Source organism: Centruroides vittatus, unplaced genomic scaffold (assembly GCF_030686945.1).
Source record: "Centruroides vittatus isolate TY-2023 unplaced genomic scaffold, ASM3068694v2 contig_549, whole genome shotgun sequence".
NCBI lineage: Eukaryota > Metazoa > Arthropoda > Arachnida > Scorpiones > Buthidae > Centruroides > Centruroides vittatus.
In genome coordinates this window covers 5,316,103-5,338,571 of record NW_027122325.1, presented here as the reverse complement: position 1 = coordinate 5,338,571, position 22,469 = coordinate 5,316,103, and the positions used below count along the sequence as shown (strand labels likewise).

Genomic DNA, 22,469 nt, shown 5'->3' with positions numbered 1-22,469 from the left:
AAATTATTATTTTTGATTAAGTTTTGATCACAAATGTATTATGAACTATTTAATTTTGATAAATCATAAACTAATGTAGCAATAAAATGTAACTGCATTTTTTCTGAATGCAGCATTATTGATTAAATTTGATATTTCCCCACTAGAAATAAACACAACTACTTTGAAAATACTGTAAACTTTAAAATTTTTCTATAATTTGATTATAAAGTACATAAAAAATATAAGAATACAAATATCATATTTTATGGACTATAAGACGCATTTTTTTCTTCGAAAAATTGCTTTCAAAATTCAGGTGCGTCTTATAGTCCGTAACATCTTATATGTATTTTATATGTATTTAAAAAAAAAAATGCTTAAAAATTAAAGTGCGTCTTATAGTCTGTCTCGTCTTATAGTTTGTAAAATACGGTATATGATGATTAGGTTAATGTTATCTATGGTAGCGAACATGGCGGCTCGTCTCTGAAACAGTGGGGATGCACGTTCTAACCTATTCTAATAAATTACCCCTATTCTAATAATTTGGTTAGCAATAATTATGGTAATTTATTAGAATAGGTTAGGTTAGAACTTGCATCCCCACTGTTTCGGAGATGAGCCGCCATGTTCGCTACCATAGGTAATATTAACCGATGATTAATATAAAGCAAATATTAAAATAAATTATTTATGAAATAAAAATTGTTTTATAAAGTTTAAATAATATATTTTACAAGATCTTTTTATAAACTGTATAATAGTTTAAATTTGTAATATTTTATTTTTTATTACTGTCTGTTGAACATTTAATATTTGTCTGTTAAGAAAACATAAACTTTTTAAAATTTAGTGTTTTTAATATCTAGTTTTAAGTATTTTTAATGCTTGTAAAATGTGTGTGTTAGGAATTACATTCTTTTAAATTGAAATAGATCTGAATGATAGGAATGTATATTATTATAATATTTTCCAGACAATCCTACATATACTGTATATATAGGGTTTTCTGGAAAACTTTGTAATAATTTTTGAACTAATAAGTGAAACAAATTATAAATTACTTGTAGCACATCTTTAATTAAGAAGGTATTATACTTATTTTTTTACTACCCTGGTTAGACAAATGAAAAATATTAAATGATAAAATTTAGAAAGAATTAAATTAAGAATTAAAAATTTTGAAAAATACAATTAGAAAGTTATATTAGTGAACAAAGTATAGCTTTTCTATTTGCTACTAGATGCTTTTCATTAATTACCAATTACAAATTGTTTCATTTTATGCAGAATTTTCTGACTGTGGTGGTTTCATGTAATCAAATTATTTCTTTAAGAATGAATGTTTCTGATTTTATTTATTTATTTATTTTTTTTGGATATTTTGAGTTATAAAAGTCAAAAATACTAGAATTGAAAATATGTGCATTTTTTATTTAGTAAAAGCTCCAATAGAACAGATATTTAATTCATTTTTTAAGATGTATTTGTAATTCAAAACCAATATTTATACAAGTAATGTTCAAAATAACCACTCAGTCGGTTTGACGAAAAACACAAATTTTATATTTACAGTCAATGTACAAAATAATCCAAATTAGAGTTACAATTTAATATGCACAACACTAATTCCAACAACAACCGACTACTCCCGTACAAATCCGTCGAAAGAACTCCTTACGAACAAACAGACTTGTAATTAACAAAACCTCCGAGTCAGGAACAAGTTCGTACACAAACACGTAACTTCCAACGAGAGAGTTAGTTAGCACCTCGATAACGACGATCTCCCTTGATCCGATCCGATCACCTCCGATACGATCACACCATCCCAGCCGATCGCGATACGAACTTAAATAGTCGACGGCGTTCGAACCCTGCTCCAATCAAATTTGAATGTTCCCGCAACGGCCGCCAACGGTCACTTCCCGCCGGCCAATCGTCCGATGGTTGACGATTCGAAACTTAACGGTTCTTCCCACGGAAGTTCCTAACGGTCGTTTCCAACGGCCGATCCTAACGACTTTTCCGTTATGACAGTTCGTTATAACAAACAGGTGGGAATCGCGCGTCTTGGCGATTCCATACCTTACAATACATATGTAAAAATTATAGTTCTCAAAAAATTTTATTATACTTTATATTGTTTATTACACATACTGTATTATTAGGCAGAACATATCATTTACAATCCAATTAGTTATTTTTTAAAATTTATTTATTTATCAATCTATAAATTGTTATTATATTAACATGTTAATAAAATTATTTTATTCAAAGACTGATTCTACAATCAAATATTAAAAAAAGGAAAAATCAGAGACTGTTCCCAGAAATTAAGGATGTCTGATTACCCTGTATATTATAGATTTCAGACAAATGGTTTAATGAAGAAATTAATAAATTTATAATGATTTAGAAAAGTGCTACTCAAACTGTGGTCTGCAAACCAGCAGCACTAGTCCATGAACAGTTTATTACTGGACTGCATAAACTGTGCTCCCACTTAAAATTTCATAATTTTATATTATGTTAAAGGCATTTTTAAATTGTTTTATTAAATCTTTTAAAAAAACATATTATTTTACAACTTTTGTTTTTCTAGATTATTTAAACACTTAATGCCAGGGATGGGTTGGGGAACTACTTGAAAATGGCTCACAATCTCATTTTTTCAAAATGATTAGGACCAAATTTTGTTGTTTTTCTTTCTAATTCAAAATTTTAAAAAATGCACTTGAATGCTAATATCTCTATTTTCTAATTTTTTAAAAAATTTCATAAAAATATTGGTCTGTAAGGGTTTGAAATGAAAAAAAATACTGGTTATTGAACACAAAGTTTGAGAATTACTCGTTTAGAATAAATAAATTTTAATTTCAAAGGTAAAGTTGATACTAATTTAAATAATAATAAAAATATATGTTTTTATTATTTACAATGCTTAATGCTCTTTAATAATCTTACTCTTATACAGGGTGTCCGAGGAGGAAAGGTCAATATTCCAGGAAGCAAAAGCATAGGTTGTTTTAAGAAAAATGTTCATGTAAACATATTCTCTATCCTGAGGGGTTTCAGAGATAGAGGCATCTGAATGTTTATTTTTAAAGTGGAAAATTTCTAACTGTTTATAATAAATTTTAAAAAATTTCACCATCAACTTTAATGCATTTTTCTACTTTTGTGAGAACATGGCATGCTGCTTGTCTGAGTACATTTGTATAGTTCCTTTAGGCAGACAACAACATTCATTATGTGAACTATCAGTTCATCTCATGTGTCACCTTCCTTCAGTACACTTCACACTTCATTAAACCCATAAACAAAAATCTAATGAGGTAAGATCTGGAGGTCTTGCTGGCAAATTAATGATGCCACCATGACCAATCCAGTGAGTAATGGAAAATGTTGCTTCACACATCTAGTAGAATCTTAGAAACCATTTGGGATAGAGCACATATTTATATGAACTTTTTTGCTTAAAATAACCTATCTTTTTACCTCCCAGAATATTGACAACTTCTCCTGAGACACCTTATAAAATATATAATATATAATATATTGAAATAATTAATATAAGATGACTAATGTAATAGGCTTATAAGATATATGAAACAAATATAAAAACTTGAAATAACATGATGTTTATTAGTATTGTAATAAATATTGATTTGATTCGTTATAAATAATATCCATAAAAAATTATTTCTTTGTGTAGATACAAATTAATCGCTTATTTATTGTAATTCAATAAAGTCATCTAAAATAACTTTTATAAATGTGTTTACAATAATTATTTAACCTTTGTCTAAAGGTTGATTTTAATTATTCCTTATTTCTTATAACCAGAGATGATAATTTAATATATTTTATTCGTGTACTATTAAATTTAATAGCATTTCTCTAATAATTTTTTTCTATTGATATCACTTGTAATTTTTGTCGTAATTTTCTAAATTAAATTGCCATCTGTCATCAAATTTTCAATAAATTCATTTGTAATGTTTATTATTTACATAATAATTATTATTATCTTATTATCATATATATTTTTAGATTTTAAAATAATTTAGTTATTTAAATAAATTTTTAAAAATGTGATAGTGATGTATGTTTAAATAATTATTCATATTTTTTAAAAATTTAGAGTGAAGAAAATAGACATAGGCTTGAAAGAGATTTAAGAACTGAAACTGATGAACTGTTATCTTCATTAGGGATACTTCCACCAAGTGGTATATTTTAATTTTCATTGACATAATAATTTCTTCATAGTATTATGTTTTGTAAAATTCAATGTTTTTACTCTTGTGTATATTACTCTTTTTATTAACATAATTGTTAATAAAAAGAGTAATATATAAATTTTAATTTTTTCAATGATATGTCTAATTAGTTCATAAGTTGATGTATTAATAAAATTAATGTGCTGTAATTTTTTTAATTACATTACTTTATGATATTAAATAATAAAAAACATTGGTGAATAATTATACCAATAAAAAAAAAGAATTTATGAATAATTAAATACTTTAAATAATCTTTTTATTTTCAAATGTTTTCAGTTATTTTAAGAATTTATTAGACAAATTAAATTATAATAAATAAATAATAATAATAATAATTCTAAAGCAGTATTTAAATCTTACTCCAAACATATGATTATTTAATAAAATTTATACTTTAGTCACTTATTCATATTAATTTCATTTCATTAAATTCCTACTATTAGTTCACACTCTTCCTATATATACATATATATCTTGTTCAAATTTTCAATCGTTAATAAAATACTTTTTATTTATCCATTCAAGTTCAAATACATTTTTTTAAACTTGTAGTAGATAACACTTGATGGTAATACAGTTTTTTCAAATATTAATTCATTAATTAAATTTAATTATTGGTTAATATTACCTGTGGTATCGAAGATGGCAACAGGAAATTTTTTTCCCTAGATACTAGACAGCGACGGGGAAATTTTATTTTCCCTACGTTCGAGATGGCCGCGTTTCCGGTAATCTCGAATCAGATTATCGAGTGATAATCTGGAAGCAGATTAACAATGGATAATCTCAAAGAAGAATACTGAGTGATCTAAACGTTAGGGGGTGTACCCGTACTATCTGTCGCATTATGCAAATTAATAAATTTTTCTGTTGCCATCTAGTATCTAGGGAAAAAAATTTCCCCGTCGCCATCTTCGATACCACGGGTAACATTAACCTAATTATTAATACTTTAAATAGAGTTTTAGCAGTTTGTAATGAAAATTGAAATCAACAGGCAGTAGCTCAATCAGTAAAATGCAAGGATTTCAGTATTTTTCATGTGAAGGTGGTGAATGCAAGTTGAATTCTTGCGAAAATCAATAATTTTTTGATAAATTTTTGAAAATTTTTGCTTTAAGTAGATGTTTTATCCAAATGATTTTTGAGAGTGAGTTAGCAGTTGTGGCTTAGTGGTTAGAATGAAGGATTTTTCTCAAAAAATAAAATTGAAATTTTATGCTTTGGGTTCAATTTCAATTTTTCTTTCTATTTTTCCACTTAATATTGTGATTCTGTCATATGTATATACATATTTATATTAACTGTAATTATTTAATAAAAAGTAACTAAAATAAAATCTTTCTTTGTTGACCTAAGTAGGAATTGACTTTAAAAAATTTTTTTTTATATTACTTGTTTTTAATTATTTTTGCTTGTAGCTTTATTTTCTTTATAAGAAATATTTGATTGTTTGAATTATAATTGTTAATTTGATTTTGATTTTTGATTTAATACTTAAGTAATTTTATAACTATATCCAATTCTGTTTTTACATTGATTTTTTTTACATAATTTGTTTTGTTCTAACTTGTTTCACTAAAGTTGCATTTTTAAAGATCTCCATTTGATTTTCATTCTAAGAAAAAATATCCATACTTTCTGTTCTAACAAAATTGCTCTTTAAAAAAGTTCTTAGAAATTGCATTTAAGACTGCTACAATGCTCAATTAAATTTTAAGATTTCGCTATTTTTTACAGTTTATTTGAATGTACATAGTGACAATCAATCATTCATTTTGATTTTATCCAATGATTAAAGCAGTCAGAAAAAATTTACAGTAGAGAGTCGTTAATCGGAATCAATTGGGGACTGGGGTGGTTCAGATTAGTGATTTGTTCCAATTACCGATTATGTACGAATAAATATCCGATGTTAAAATTTTTCTCCGTTGCGTGTCACTTTGTGTTGAATTTTTCTTCGTTGTGTGTCGCTTCGTGTTGAATTTTTCTCCGTTGCGTATCACTTCGTGTTGAATTTTCATCGATTTTAAGCCTAATGAAAATTTTTATAATAATAATTGAGGCTATTGTATCGTTAAAAATTATTTCTTCATTTTGTACAAACAAAATAAATATATTGAAGAATATAAAAACATGAAAATTATATTTTAGAAGTAAATCTAGTATCAAAAACGTTCGATTCAGCACGACACAGTCCGACTGAAAATTGTTCCGATTACCGGGGTTCCGATTAACGACTCTCTACTGTAATTTGAAATTTAACAAATCATCAAATTATTTGTATGATTGTTTCTTTTGATTTCTTTCGATATGGAATATTTTTTATATGCCATTTGATATTAAAAGCTAGAGCAGAGATACCCAACCTTTCTCATGTGTTGACCTCATTTTAAAAAAAATTGCTTCTTAATTTAATATCTATATATCCTCCTTTTGTAGGAATAATTTTTGGATGTATGCTTGATCAAAACAAATCTTAGTTTGCCTATTTCATTTATTGCATAAAAAACATTTTGAAACCAAATTAAAAAAATAGAAAATATAAATTATAAAGCAATTTGTAATTGAATTGTATTGCATTTTATGCAATTTTAAACAAGATTTAAAACTGTAACTTATTTGAAATTAATTATTTTTTTATTTAAAAAAATAAACAATATTAAAATATTATAATTATACAATTTTAATTAATAATTTGCATTTTTCCATATTAATTAATGACAATTAATTATTTACAAAATATTATATATGAATGTATGGTACAATTCAGTTAATATATACAGTATATGCATATATGCATTTACTGGATTTTAAAGTCAGGAACCAATTTTTTTATTTTTCTATATGGACAGTATCTATTTTTACACAGATATATTTCAGGAACATATCTATCAAGTAAAAACAGAATTTAAAGTACAGAAACTGCTTTGTAGTTTCAAACTGCAAAAGTAGTTGCAAAGTAGTTTCAAACTGCTTTGATCTCTGTTCAATAAATTGAACAGAGATCAAAGCAGTTTGAAACTACTTTGGAAATAACTTTGAAAAATATTTTTATTTTATGGTTACTATTTCTAAAATGTGTAAGGAATAAGTATTGAATATTAAGATTTTTATTTAGAATAATTAAATTATTTTCACAATATCAAAATTTATAATAAAGAATACAGAAGGAATGTTGTTATAATGTTAAAATAATTATCCCTATTATAAACTAATTTCAGGATATACTACCATATATGAAATACCAAATTTTAGATAATTTTTGCAATTATTAAAAACATTAATTAAATTTTCTTACTAGTGATTGCTATCATATTGTTAAATATAGATGATTTATGTGAATATAGTACAATTTAATAATATGTTCTAAGAAAAAGAGGCAATCGGGGAAAGTACTAATTGTCATGATCTTTATTGATTTCAAAGCATAAACTTTATCTAGTAAATTACCCTCATCTAACCTCTTCAACAGAATAAAATAAATTATTGAACCTAAATTATGAAAGGAGCAGACTGGCATCTTGTGAAAAGATGTATTGATCAAATTTTTGTACTTACAAGGGGACTGCATGATGTTGGGATCACCAATTTTGATCAAACTCAGTGAGGTTATAGTGCATCCCCAACAATTGACTTATGCTAAGCAGTTCAGCACAATACTCAAAATTAAACAAGAAAATTACTTAAAACCATTAGAATCCCAACATTTACAGAGTGGCCGGTGGCTCAGTGGGCAGTGTGTTGGTTTCATAATTGTGAGCGTAGTGTTTCAAATGGCAGTGGTATCAATGTTGTTTTTTTCCCCTAAAACTATAATTTTCATTTTATTCTTAGTATTTTTACATTTATTATAGTTATTTAAAATTATTTTCAAATATCTATGTACTGTACGTATGGGATTCAAACTAACATTTATTTATAATTTATTTGGGAAGGGGATTAAATATAAACAAATTTATCATTATTCAAGACCAATTTTGTTAAAAAAAAGAAACATTTTTATTAATAATAATCAATCTGTTTGCTTTCCGTGAGCACAATTTTGTGGATGATAATTGTTGTAGAAGCATGTAAAGCAATAAACATTACAGTGTAGGCATTGAATAAATGAAGATTTTTACAATAAGAAGATTTATGCATGTCACTGGAAAAACAAACTTGATTAATTAATGTTTAAAAACACTTCTCCATCAACTAATATGGAGGAGAATCATTCATACTGTATCACATTGGAAAATATCAGAGCACTTAATGTTTTTTTTTCTATCACTGTTGCAACTTCTGAAACTGATGAAGAACCCTTGGCTACAATTAGGTCTTGATTTTAAAGGATGCTTTCACAATATGTTAATTTTGTAATATTGTCATGCAGTGATTCTTCCGCAGAGCACATTTCTATGCAATCAATGTTAGTGTGAGATAGTGAAGCCATCTTTTCGTTCTTTTTTAGCAAACAAAAATGCAATTATAGACAAATTTGTTAGTAATTTCTGTTAGTGGAAGTTGGATGATTGAGCCAGCAAGGATGGAAAATGGACGGGAGACGGACTTAACTTCTGTACGTCTTCACTCCACTGAGAAGAACCACACACTGACCACACACCACTGGTCATTAAGACAGAGGCAAGAGTTCCCAGGACATGTAGAACAAAGGAAACTAAACACTCTCACCGTACATCACAATATAACTGTCAAAGAACACGTTACAAAACTAACACGTGAAGAACATATGACCAAAACTTTAAACACGTGACAGCCACATGTCTAACAATCCCCCGCTTGGCTGTTGCGTGGCCAAAGGTCATTAACAATAACAGTTATCATATTAATATTAGCGAACATCAAGACCCAATAGTTTACAACATTTCTTGTGTTTATTCGGACCGAGTGCCTTTGTCAAAACATCTGCAGGCATATTTTCAGTTGAGATATGTTTTAGTTTTATTTTACCTTCACTGACGAGGTCCTTTACAAAATGTAATTTTATGTCTATATGCTTTGCCCTTTTGTGAGAGCCTTTCCCATTGGCCAAACATATCGCTGCTTGATTATCAGAAAATATACAAGTCGTTTCTGTTTTAAGTTCGCCTGATAGCACTTCTCTTAATAGCGATTTAAGCCAGATTGCTTCTTTACTAGCCTCGGTAATTGCTACATATTCTGCTTCGCACGTTGAAAGGCTGACGGTTGTTTGTTTACAACTTGACCAGCTCACAAGGTTATTCCCTAATTTAAAGCAGTAACCAGAATATGATTTTCTGTCATCTTCATTGCTAGCATAATCAGCATCGCAGAAGCCTACAATGTCTATTTCTCTGTTTCTTTCATAACTAAGCACTACATTCGCAGTTCCTTTTAAATATTTAAATACTAACTCTATCCACATCTTAACCTTATACTAAGCTTACCTCTTAACCTTAGTTTATCCACATCTTAACCTTACTTATATTCACTTTACCCATCTCCTAATTTTACTTCTACTTATTTCATTCACAGTTTAACCTTACTTTATCTACATCTTAACCTTACTTATATTAAGTTTATTTAAATCTTAATCTTACTTATATAGACCTTTATGGCATCATAACTCATAGTGAGTCAATAACATAATCCTTTCTACCTTTTTAAATTGAAACATATTACCTTTCTTAAACTTTTTAAACCCTATTTTCCTTAAATTTAATCCTTATTAGTGTTAGTTGCCATACACGCCCTGATTGTTTCAATCCGTACAATGCTTTATGCAACTTTATAGACCCAGTTTTCTTTCCCTTCTATGCTAAAACCTTCTGGCTGAGTTACATAGATTTTGTCATGCAACTCCCTATTTAGAAAAGCTGTCTCGAAATCAAATTGCCTGAGTTCTAGGTTTTTCATCGCAGCTAGTGCAAACAACATCCGAATAGTTGTGCTTCTTGCGGTTGATGCATACGTTTCCCCGAAATCCACTCCACTAACCTGAGCGCAGCCTTTAGCTACTAACCTAGCTTTAAATTTACTTTTCCCTTCTAATTCCTTCTTTGTAAAAACCCATTTAGTTTTTATCGCTCTCTTATCCCTGGGCAATTCACATAATGACCATACCTTTTGATCTTGAATCGCCTTTAACTCAGTTTTCATTGCATTAATCCAATCTTCGGAATTTGGATTCTTAATTGCTTGCAAATATGAAAAAGGCACTTGACCTACTGCATAGACAATTGGATTTCCGTATCGTTGTGGTGGTCTAACATTTCTTTTCAATCGAGTACTTGTTGTAGGGACAGATGAATGGCTCTGCTCTTGACTTTGCTCTTGCTCTTCAGGTTCATCTTCCGAGTCCTCAGATTTGGAATCAGCCCCCGCTGACCTCTGGTGTTCATCTTCGTTGAACTTTTTCTTGTCATCTGATGGAAATACGTTGATAGTTTCTATCTGTTTCTCGTCTGATGTGCATCTTGACATTTCATTAAATTTCACGTCTCTTGATACTACAATAGACCTGTTGCTCGGATCATACAGTCTGTAAGCTTTCATGGTAGGCGAATAACCAAGAAAGATGCATTTTCTTGCCCGTGCTTGAAACTTATGCTTTCGTTGCACCTTATGGATGTGTACATAAGCTGTGCATCCGAATACTCTCAGATGTCTTAAACTTACTTTTCGGTTAAACCATCTCTCATACGGAATATTTCCATTCTTTTGTGGAATTCGATTCACGATGTAAGCTGCTGTTAATATACTTTCTCCCCAGTACTCCGGTGGAATATTAGCTTCGAGTAACATACAACGGGCTTTTTCTAATAAGGTTCTATTCATCCACTCGGATTTTCCGTTCTGTTGTGGTGAGTACGGAGAAGTAAGTTGGTGAATTATTCCATTTTTACTCAAAAAACTTTTAAATTGACTATTCACATATTCACCGCCGTTATCAGTTCTCAGGTTTTTTATTTGTTTACCTGTTTGCTTTTCTACCAATCTTTTATAGTTTATAAAACAATTAAGCACTTCGCTTTTGGATTTTAGGAGATATACATGGATCCATCCCGAATAATCGTCAATGAAAGTCAGCAAATATTTCGCACCTCCAAGTGATGTCACTCCCATAGGGCCACATACGTCACTATGGACTAGCTCTAATAGACCTTTTGTTTCATGATTTTTTCTTCGACCAAACGGCTGGCGTTGACTTTTGCCTTTAGTACACACATCACAAACTTCATTTGGTACTGTTTTGTAGTCGATGCTGTTTGGTTTCTCCTTTAATATATGCTTCATGGTAGCTTCACTTGGATGTCCCATTCGTTTGTGCCATAACCAATATTTACTTTGAGGACTAGCTATATTAACAGTGTTTTTATATGTATTCAGTACATATAAATGGTTTATCTTCTTCGCTGTGGCATACATAAGTTCGCCCTTTCTGATGACACATTTATTTCCATAAAAATGAGTAGTCAAGTCTCTCTTGGAAAGTTGGCTTACTGATAATAGATTGACGGTCACTTCGGGCACATACCAAACATCTTTTAGTATACAATTGAAGAGTACCCCTTTCACGTTTAGGCGCAAAGATATATCACCTTCACCTGCGACTCTCAAACTTGAATCGTTTGCCACATATATCACGTGATTAGCAGGTCTAAACTTTACGAAAAGCTCACGAGCATAACTTAAATGATGAGCGCTACCACTGTCTATTATCCAGTCAGAGTTATGTGAGTCAACACCTTTGTTTATAATTGAACATAGCATCATTCGATTTTTCTGGTTCGGATTTGTTTCACTGTGACATTGCGATGCTCTATGTCCATACTTATTGCACTTGAAGCATTTTCCATTAAAGATTCTTGTATCGTCATGTTTTTGTTTTATACTAGTGCCTCTTCTATCGAAACGGTTTCTTGTTGCACTAAACACTTTTGACTCATTACTACTACTGCATTCATTTTTTCTGGCAGCCTGTTGCAGCAGTTTAGCTTTAACTGCAACTGAGGTTAATTTTACGTCTGCGGCAATTGCTAAATTGGTCACTAAACTATCATATTTTTCTGGTAAACGCATCAATAATAATTCCGCATATTCCCGATCATCAATTGTACAACCGATTTTTCTCAACTGGTCAATGAGGGTTTGTATTTTGTTAATATAAGCGGCCATACCTGAACACGTGTTAAAATCCATGGAGTAAAGTTCCCTTTTTATTTGCAGCCTTTTCAGAATACTCTTATCTTCGTAGAGATTTGCTATAGTATCCCATGCTTCCTTGGCACTTGTACAATGTTGGATATCGACTTTAACGTGGTCCCCAACTGTCAGGGCTATTGTTCCTAACGCCCTTCGATCGCAACTTTTTTCCTTCGCCGTAGGTTCTCTATCTGTTACCGGCGTCTCGATCGCTGCCCACAGGTCTTCCTTCATCAACAGCATTTTTACGTTGAATTGCCATGATGATAAATTGGATGAACCATCCAGTTTTTGGAAGTTGACAAACCCTTCCTTTGTAACGATATCTCCATGTAAATTTTCCATCTCACACGTTGTCTTTCTGATCCCACCAAATCTCAAACAAATCCAATATCACAATGAACAAAAATTATAAAGGCATTAATATACTTGGTTACTGTCCAGGGTTACTTGGTTACTTTATTAGACTGGGTTACTTTCGTTCTGGCCTGGGTAGGTGCTCTGGACTGCACATAACCTTTTCTGGGCTGCTAACTTATTCTGGGTTGCACATAACCTTTCCTGGGTTACTTTTGTTCTGGCCTGGGTTACTGTCCTGGGCCCATAACCTTTTTGTTAGTAATTTCTGTTAGTGGAAGTTGGATGATTGAGCCAGCAAGGATGGAAAACGGACGGGAGACGGACTTAACTTCTGTACGTCTTCACTCCACTGAGAAGAACCACACACTGACCACACACCACTGGTCATTAAGACAGAGGCAAGAGTTCCCAGGACATGTAGAACAAAGGAAAATAAACACTCTCACCGTACATCACAATATAACTGTCAAAGAACACGTTACAAAACTAACACGTGAAGAACATATGACCAAAACTTTAAACATGTGACAGCCACATGTCTAACAAAATTTAGGTTAAACAATGACTTTGTTGCCAGAGTAAGTACGAACTGAACATGAAAATACAGAAAATGTTTTGTTTTTAAATAAATATTGTTAGGTAGCATTTGTTAATTGCTTTTGACATTGAGTTGTTGCTTGAAATGGATTGATTTTATTATTTTATTATCCTGTTTTATTGCAAATGTTGATCATTATATAAAATATAATATTTAATTGAATTTGATAAAGTTTTAATGTTAAATTTGTGTTGTTATATCTTCATTTAAAAAATTCAACAAATGCTTTCTTCTTTTATGAAACAGGATTACAAACAGATGTCATTCGTAATTTTTTTAATTCAGTTTAAGTAAACTTTTGAATGTTTTATAGACTACAGATGGCATTAATAATCACTAACATATTAATAGTGATACTAGATTTCTAAAGAATCAGCATAATTTTTTTAGATGGAAATTAAACTAAAATATATTATTTTACATTTTAATTATAAATATTATTTAATATTTCATTAATTTTTATCAAATGCTCTTTATTTATTAATAAATTAATTTAAGAAATAATATCTTATTTCTTTTATTCAATATCTCATTGTCATGTTTATATGCAAAATAATAATCTATTAACACTTAGACAAAATGCTTAAAAGCTAATATATTATAATAGTTTAATTTATTACCAAAGTTGCTTCTAGCCCTTGATATAATTATATTAATTAAATTATCAGCAACTGTGTGGCAGATAATAGTGAAAGCTTATCACACCAATGATGGGCACAAACACTCAGGAATCAAAGTGAAAATGTTTAATAAACACAAAAAATGACTACATAAGTATGGAAACGAAAAAGATCCAAAATGCATTTTGAACTACTTTCTATTGGGTTTTTTTCGTTTCCATACTTACTTAGTCATTTTTGTGTTTATTAAATGTTTTCACTTTGATTCCTGAGTGTTTGTGCCCATCATTGGTGTGATAAGCTTTCACTATTATCTGCCACACAGTTGTTGATAATTTAATTAATATAATAGTCTAATTTCCTAATTATTTACAAAATTATGTATAAAATTCATAAGAAATAAAATAATAACTTGTTCATATAACAAGTTAATGAATGCTATATTACATATTAAAATCTGTGATTTCTGAAGTTTATAAATTTTAATTATCATTCTAGTTAGGCAAATTAAAACAAAAATACAATATACAAATACAGTTATTTTCAATCTTATATTAATTTATATTTAAAGTTCACAAATGACAGTTAAGAAATAATAGTTAAGGTACTAGAATTATAATAAGTTTGAAAATAGTTATTTATTTAAAGAGTATGTTTAAAAAATAGATAATTAAATATAATTCAAATTTATATATTTAAATTTAACTGAAAAATATTTCATTAATTTAATTAAAATTTTCATTTAATACTTATTCAGAAAAGCTTGATAAATATAAAATGTTAAACTTATTCAGTAACTTGTTATATATGATATTTAATTTTTATTTACAAATTAATGCTATTATATGATATTAAATACTCATTGTCAAGATTCAGGCTATTTGAATAGCTAGTATTTAACAGATTTAATTATTTTTAATAGAAAAAGTTTTAAAAGCTATATAGTTCTGAATTTATATCAGATTTTTAATGTAATAATGAAAAAAAATTACAAGATAGCCTTCACAAATTCAAATATTTGAAAATTAAATTAAATATTTTGCTTTTAATACAAAGATATGAGAAAAACATTTTTAATAATAATAAATGAAAAACAGATTGTGATTTCTAGAGATTTGTTGTGCACTTTTCTTAGCTAAATTACAGTTACATAATCTAAAATTTTATTATAATTTTGAAATATATTTACATTGAAAGTTTATTTTTAGTTGAAAATTTGAATTAGTGAAAATATAATATGATAATACAGGTTTCCCTTGTATAACATGGTAGTTATGTTTCGAAAAAGTGCCATGTTATGCAAATCCGTGCTATATGAAACAAAGGACTAATACAAAACATGGGGTTATGTTCCAGAAGTTAGCAAAAGTATACTATTCTTTTCTCTCACTAAGAGAAATATATTTATTAAAGCAATCAATAAGTAATTAACAATCACAATTAAAAATACTGTATTATGCGCTAATATTAATTATTTAGTTAAACCAGGGCATTTTCTTTTTACAAAATATCGTCGTCATCTCAGCCTTTTTTGTTGTTGTTGATCAGAAGTATCAGCAACATTTTCATTTTTTATTTTATTTTTATCATAAAAAATTTTTATGGATGACATAATAAAAATGTTATTAATCAAAAATTTGTTCTAGCAGGTTGCATTTGTTTAGTCGCATACTGAGCGACTTTTTTCCAGAATTTGTGTTTGAATACCAAGATACTGCCATATTTTGTTTGTCATTTTCTGAATGATTACTTACCTACAGTTAAAAAAAGTTTAATAGCACTTATCTAAAAATATTTAAATAAACTTTACTAAAAGAAAGATTAATCTATAAAAAGAAAATACAGTGACAGTTTTAAGGGCTAAAGTCTGAATGCAACAACAGTGACACCTGGCTGATAGGAAAGTTAGTGCAATTTTTTTTCTTGTTCTATCAGTTTTCATTAAAGTAAACCTGACGAAAAGCACAAAATAATTTGAAAATGTCAATATTCTAAAATCTGTGGGCAAATTTGAGACACCACACATGCTTACTTGAATAAAAAGAAATATCGAATAATGAAGTTTACACTTAAAAATTATGAAAGTTTGTTGTGAAAGTTATATCCAAAACTGAGTTAGAGAGGAACCGGAAGTCATGTTATATGGGGGATATCCCCAATTTTCAAACCATGTTACAGCAAAACAGTGTTGTAGAAGTACTGTGTTGTACAAGGGATAACTGTATATTAAAGTTTAATAATTATATTATAATTTTATTTTATTCAAAATTGATTTTTATACAAAATCTTCAAAAAATAATTAAAATTAATTCTGTAAATAATATACTGTATATAATTAATGTTCTGATTTATGAATTCAAAAAATTAATGTACAGTAGTTTGATTGCACTGAAATCTATGAAATCTATTATTCAAATATTTTAAATTCTTATAGAAGTAAGTGTTTGCTGGTCAACTGCTTCTTCTAATAGTACACCTGATACTAGTCTCTCACCTACTCCTGATCAAAATGTTACATCAACAGGAACACAAGCAGGAAAAAGGTAATATTTTTAAATTTATTAAAATTTCTTGTTGAATTACAAAGGAAGTAAATGTGAAATTAAAAACTATGAAATTCTCTGAATTATAAAGTGTAAAGAAAATGTAAAATCTGAAATTAATGTTTATTTTTTAAAGTTTGATTGTTCACAATTCTGATAGTAGAGACAATCATAAGAATGAAACACTTAAAATTTTTAAAGAGTGGGCTTGGAACAAAATTGCATGTTGCATGATTTTTGTGAATTTTGATTTGTACCAACAGCTCAGTTTTGAAATGTCATTTATGGAAGTTTGAAATTTTCTCTTTGAGATAAAGAAAAGGAAAACATATGACCTTACTATGTTTGTTGCACTATTTTTGACCCATGTTTATGGAGTTGATCTATCCATGTTCTGGAGGAGGTTGTAGGATTTATTCTAGCTACTAAAAGTTGATTTTACTGAGTTAGGATATCTATCAATATGAATGGTCAAACATTCTAATTAGGCTTAGTCAAATGGTAACCAAATATGATGAAAATAATAGTTGTGTCTAGGAGCTGATCAGCAATTCGCATCTCTGTGGTGAAATCACTCCTCTTACCCTTCTTTGAGGACAGTTATTTTCAAAGTCAATGTTCAAGGTGACGTCAACTATTTTCACATCAAGACAGAAAATATAAATAAATTTTCATTTGGTTTTATTAACTGTATAAAATTTAAATCAAACTTGAGTTGTCTCAGATTATGATGTAAGGAAAATAATTTATGCCTCATTTGAAGGGATCTTTTCATTTGATACAAATAAATACATTTTTGAAAGTCTTGCATTATTCAAATTTATTTGTTTTGTTATAATTTGATGTCAAGATGCATTCTAAGGGATGTCAAGAGATGATTTTTATAAAATAAAATATAATGTACTTCACTAATTTATATTTTGAAATGTTTAATACGATTTCAATACTGCAATAATATGTGATGATAGAAGTTAAGAGAGACTTTTGGTATGTAGAAGTTGCTGCTATTTTTATAAAATAACCTCGAAACATAAATTGCATAATAAATATAAATGGCTTATTATTGAAATAGGAATGTATTCATTCTCTTTCCATCATATCTGTTTCCTCCTAACTTTATTTGTTGGTGGTTATAGTGGACTAGTATTTACAGCTAGTCCACTATATATTGCTTAGGTTTAAAAAAACTAATTGAACAAATTCATAAGTATTACAGATAGTAATGTAATACAATAAGAACTGTAATAAGAAATGTAAATTTAAATTCAAATATTAAGGATTTTTATTATGTAAGCTTATTGTGTATTTGTAAGTATATTTATATTGAATTTCTGAAATGATTCCTAATTGTTTTGCAATTATTTTATAAAATTTTAACATACTATAATATAATGAATTATTTTTAGATATTTATTTTGTAATTGTTTGTATGAGTATTTTATGATAGAATTTATTTTATACTTACTTTTATAATGTTTTTTTAAACAATGCAATAAGTATCTGTTCTCTTAAATTTTATAAATGATATTTATTTTATAGAAAACCAAAATTAACTATAGTTAATGTTTATGAGGATAATGTGCCTCCAAAAGAAAGTGTCACTTATCACAAACAAACCCAAACTGTTCCCTGCAGTTTTGATAAAGACGGTAAATTTTTTAATATTTAATATATCAGAAGAATTAAATGCAAAAAAGATTTAGAGTTTTTATGACATAATCATAATGTTTGTTGCTATTAATTAATATTTTATTAATATTAAGTTATTTAATGTTTTATATCTAATTTCAGTAAATATATATGAGGAATGTTCAAGTTAAGCTATGATTTTGTTTAAAAAATGAGTAAAATAACATAGATTTTAATACAAGGTGTCTACATGAACCTGACACATTTGAAACTGTTGTAAAAAATCTACTGCTCAGGAAGGATGTACAGTAATGCACATTTTATGATGAAAAACTCAAAAATTTTTATTAAAAAAATCAGTGAACCTCTACATGAGCTCCTTTTGTTGCATGTAGAACATCAAGTCTATACTCCATTTCCTGCTATGTTCTTTCAGGCATCTCGGGCGTGATGGCAGCAACAGCATCTTGAATGTGCACATGATGTTGAAGGTCATGAATTTTGACACTGGTGTAAACCTTATTCTTGACAAATTCCCAAAAGAAAAAGTCTAAGGGCGTAATATCCGGTGATCGAAGAGTCCAAGAAGTGGCCTCCTCTGTCGCCACTTCTTGATGATCCCTTTGTCAAGAAGTGTTGTTTCCATAACTTGAGAGTGTTCCTTGAGGGTGGCTTCTTGCCAAACATGCAACGAAAGTTCTGTTGCACTTGAATCACGGAATTTGTTTCAGTGTACCACCACACAGCTTTTGAGAAGCCATTTTGCATCTGACTACTGCCATGCCACCTACACTCACTTTGGCGGGTTTTCAAAATTACCTATACAACTTCCTCAGTTTCTCCACCTAATGGAATGCACGACATCTGATTACTGCCTTGCACTTTGATATGGCAGTTGAAACAAATGTGTCAGGTTCATGGTGGATACCCTGTATTTTAATGCATTTCTATTTTGTTTTATTTTAATCCATCCTCCTCCTAAGAAATGCACTTGTAACTAAAGAAAGCTTTTAGAAATTTATGTTAAACTTCAACAAAACAAGACTTTTGTAGTTTTGAAGTATTATACAGTAAATATTCTAATTGCAAACTTTCTAGGGACCAAAATTTAAGCAGTTCATTACAAATACTAGTCACAATGCAATAAACCACATATGCCTCATTCATTAGAAAATTAAAAATATAATCATTGCAAAAACAGACTATGGAACAAAAAATTAAAGATGAAATTAGTATCCTGCAAATAAACCTTGGCAGAAGAAGAGACGCCACCTTGCTGCTCTCGACAAAACTTCAAACCTTCGACATGGTCCTTGTATATAAGAACCATATTGTATTAACAATAAGCCTGCTAGTTTACCCACTAAAAGTATAATACTTCAGGGAACTAATGAATACCCGTAGAGCATTATTATTCTGGAAAATAAGAACATACCTATTTTATTCCACAAAAATCATACCAACCACTACATTACCTGCTATGAAATTTATGGACAGGACACTAAAACTGTTCATAATTAACATATATTGTCTTGAAGGAATCAATCTTCAAGATATACTAGAAGAAATCAATAAGATAATTAACATTGTCTCTAACAAAAACATTATTCTTTATGGGGATATTAACTCGCACTTCCCAACTTGGGGAGGTGACAAACTCAATAAAAGAGGGGGAACTTTCAAACAATTCTGCAGTTCTAAAAACATCTTCATCTTGAACAACTGTTACTCACCTCCAACTTTTGAATTAAGCAGAGGAAAAAGTTGGATAGACATCTCGGCCAGCTCTTCTAATATTTACAAATACATACACAACTGGAAGGCTGAAGATGACACTACATTAAGTGACCATCAGTACATGTCTTTTGAAATCAACATCCCTAATCTCAACATTCTACAGGAACCAAGATATTGTACTGCCTGGGCAGACTGGGAAAGATGGAGAACATACATTATGGATAAAATTGACATAACTCCCTCAAACTCAAGGGTAAAGGCTACCTGTTCGACTGCCCTATAGTTAAAAAAGAAAGGAGGGACTTACAGCAAATTTTAGGCTACAAATGTATAGATTGGACATTTAATAAAAGCCTTCTTCTGCAAGATGAAGAAATCTACAGGTCCTTCAAAACTCTTATAGACTTATATTTCAAACAGACTTTAGTGAAAAAATTATACTGAACATTGTCAGTTTTCTGGGAAGCTACCCAGCTCTTTATTGTGTTAAGTCCCACACGTTGTGAGTAGTGACATAGTCCACTCATGCCCATACCATTCTGCTATGTGCATTTAACATGTTTTTTGTACAATGATGACTGTATGTAGTTTACTACCCAGTTGTGCTAAGGGGTATGTACTGTACATATCACTTGTACCTAATTTTAAAAAATCCATGCATCAGAACTGTGCCTGTAGATGCATGGTAATTGCTTCACATTCTTGAAACAACATGGCCTTGCAAATTTTCTAGTAACTGTAGATTTCAGTTTTTCTGATTCATTTACATTTGCCAGACAAACACTTTTAGACTTTCCTCGTTTCTCTTACTGTCATAACATGTTTGTCCTTTGTAGGATAATGTTTTATCGGGAAGCATGTTAAAAAAGTCTCACTTCATCTGCATTAAAAATGTCTTTTTTCTCATAACTGCCAGTCAATGATATACTCTTTTGCTTCCAATCATCAACAACAGTGCCAGGAACAGATTCCTTCTCAACACATATGTTTACAGAGCAGACATCTTTTTGAAACATCTTAGCCATTCATCAGATGCTTTGAAGTGTGTCATTTCAAGTTTCAAAACCACCTGACAAGCTTTTTCTTGTAATACCATTTACTGGAAGTCTGGAATTCCTAGCTGTCATTAACCAGTCAAAAATCTTAACACTCAAATCATCATTTGCACACAGACAACCTGGTCTGTTTTTCCAATCTGTTTACAGGCTCAATTTGAAAATGTCAAATTTCTGAGCTATTTCACTTTTCTTTTAACCCATGTACATAGCTTTCAGAATTTCTAATTTCTTTGAGAAAGAAAGTTGTTTTTGTTGATCCCTGGTACTTCTGCAGGCCCAGTGGAATTTACAGTTAAATTACCTTATATTGTACAAAGAGTATATTGAAGAATATGTATTGCAGTTTACTAACCTCAATAAATAAATGTATGGGAAAAACTGTTATAGCTGCAATTATCTAAATGTATGACAAGTCTTCAGAGGAAAAATTTCTGTGAAGTTTTGCTGTGTCAATAACAGAAGGCCAAACTGCAAGGAATATGGTGTCAAGTTGTTAGATCATTTTTTAGAGTAAATAAAAAAGTGATTAAAAGTCATTAAAAAACCATTATATGACATCTGTGTAACACAGTGTTACCTAATGATTTTTGGAAAATGATGTCATTAATTTCTCCAATGTGAAAAATTCTTGAGATGTGGTGAGAGGAATGAGTTCGTTAATTAGAATATCCCACTGAAGACTGTTATTTTTTGATGAAAATTACATGTTATTAAATATTATATCTGCAATAACATATCAAATTCCTGATCCCTTTCCTCATTCCCAAAGTTTTGAAAACACTTTCCTATCAGTAGGTTGAGACCAGAGCTTTTGTTTGTTAATTAAGGTGTTTACTGTATATTAAAAAAAATTTTGAAACTTTTTTGGTTTATTATTTTTGTATGTGAAATGTTTATATTCCCTGAAGTATAAACATTTCATACATAATAATAATGATACTGCAAACAATCATAATGTTTCTTAATATGAAATGCTTCAATAAAGCATTTCATATTAAGAATGTCACTAGTGTGAATTTTTGCACTTCTATTATATCACATTATAAGTATTGATATGCCTACAGCATAAAATTTGCTTTTTTTTGCTGCTGTTCTCTGTTTGCAAACACAGCACTTTTTATTGTTATAAAAAATAATGATGAATCCATTAGTTAGATAGTTCTGGAAATGCAGATGGTTGTACTGTACATGAAATTATATTATCAATGCTTAATTTTGTTTTTTCCCACAAAATCCATTGCAAGTAAAATAAAATAGAAATGAAATAAATTTATGCTAAGCAATGAGAGTACAGTTACTCCATACAAAAGAATTGTTTATGTGCTAGTTATAATTTACTATTTTTAAGATTATATCATTCACATATCTTTGATCCTTACAAGTTGTGTATTTGAAATCTTTCTTAGACTTTTTTGCAGGTGAATAGCTTTTATAAATAAGTAAATAATTGCATTATTTCATTGATAATAGATACACCTGCTATA

At 29.3% G+C, this 22,469-nt stretch overlaps 1 protein-coding gene across 1 annotated transcript in view; it reads left to right on the top strand.

Moving 5' to 3' along the window:
* Positions 1-22,469, top strand: part of LOC136978737 (cytoplasmic dynein 1 intermediate chain 2-like) — a 46,462-nt gene that overhangs the window by 1,671 nt on the left and 22,322 nt on the right. Inside the window, exons 2-4 of the mRNA XM_067274532.1 lie at positions 4,130-4,217; positions 16,453-16,561; positions 18,101-18,210. Coding sequence (XP_067130633.1) covers positions 4,130-4,217; positions 16,453-16,561; positions 18,101-18,210 — 307 coding nt within the window. The remainder of the gene's footprint in view (positions 1-4,129; positions 4,218-16,452; positions 16,562-18,100; positions 18,211-22,469) is intronic.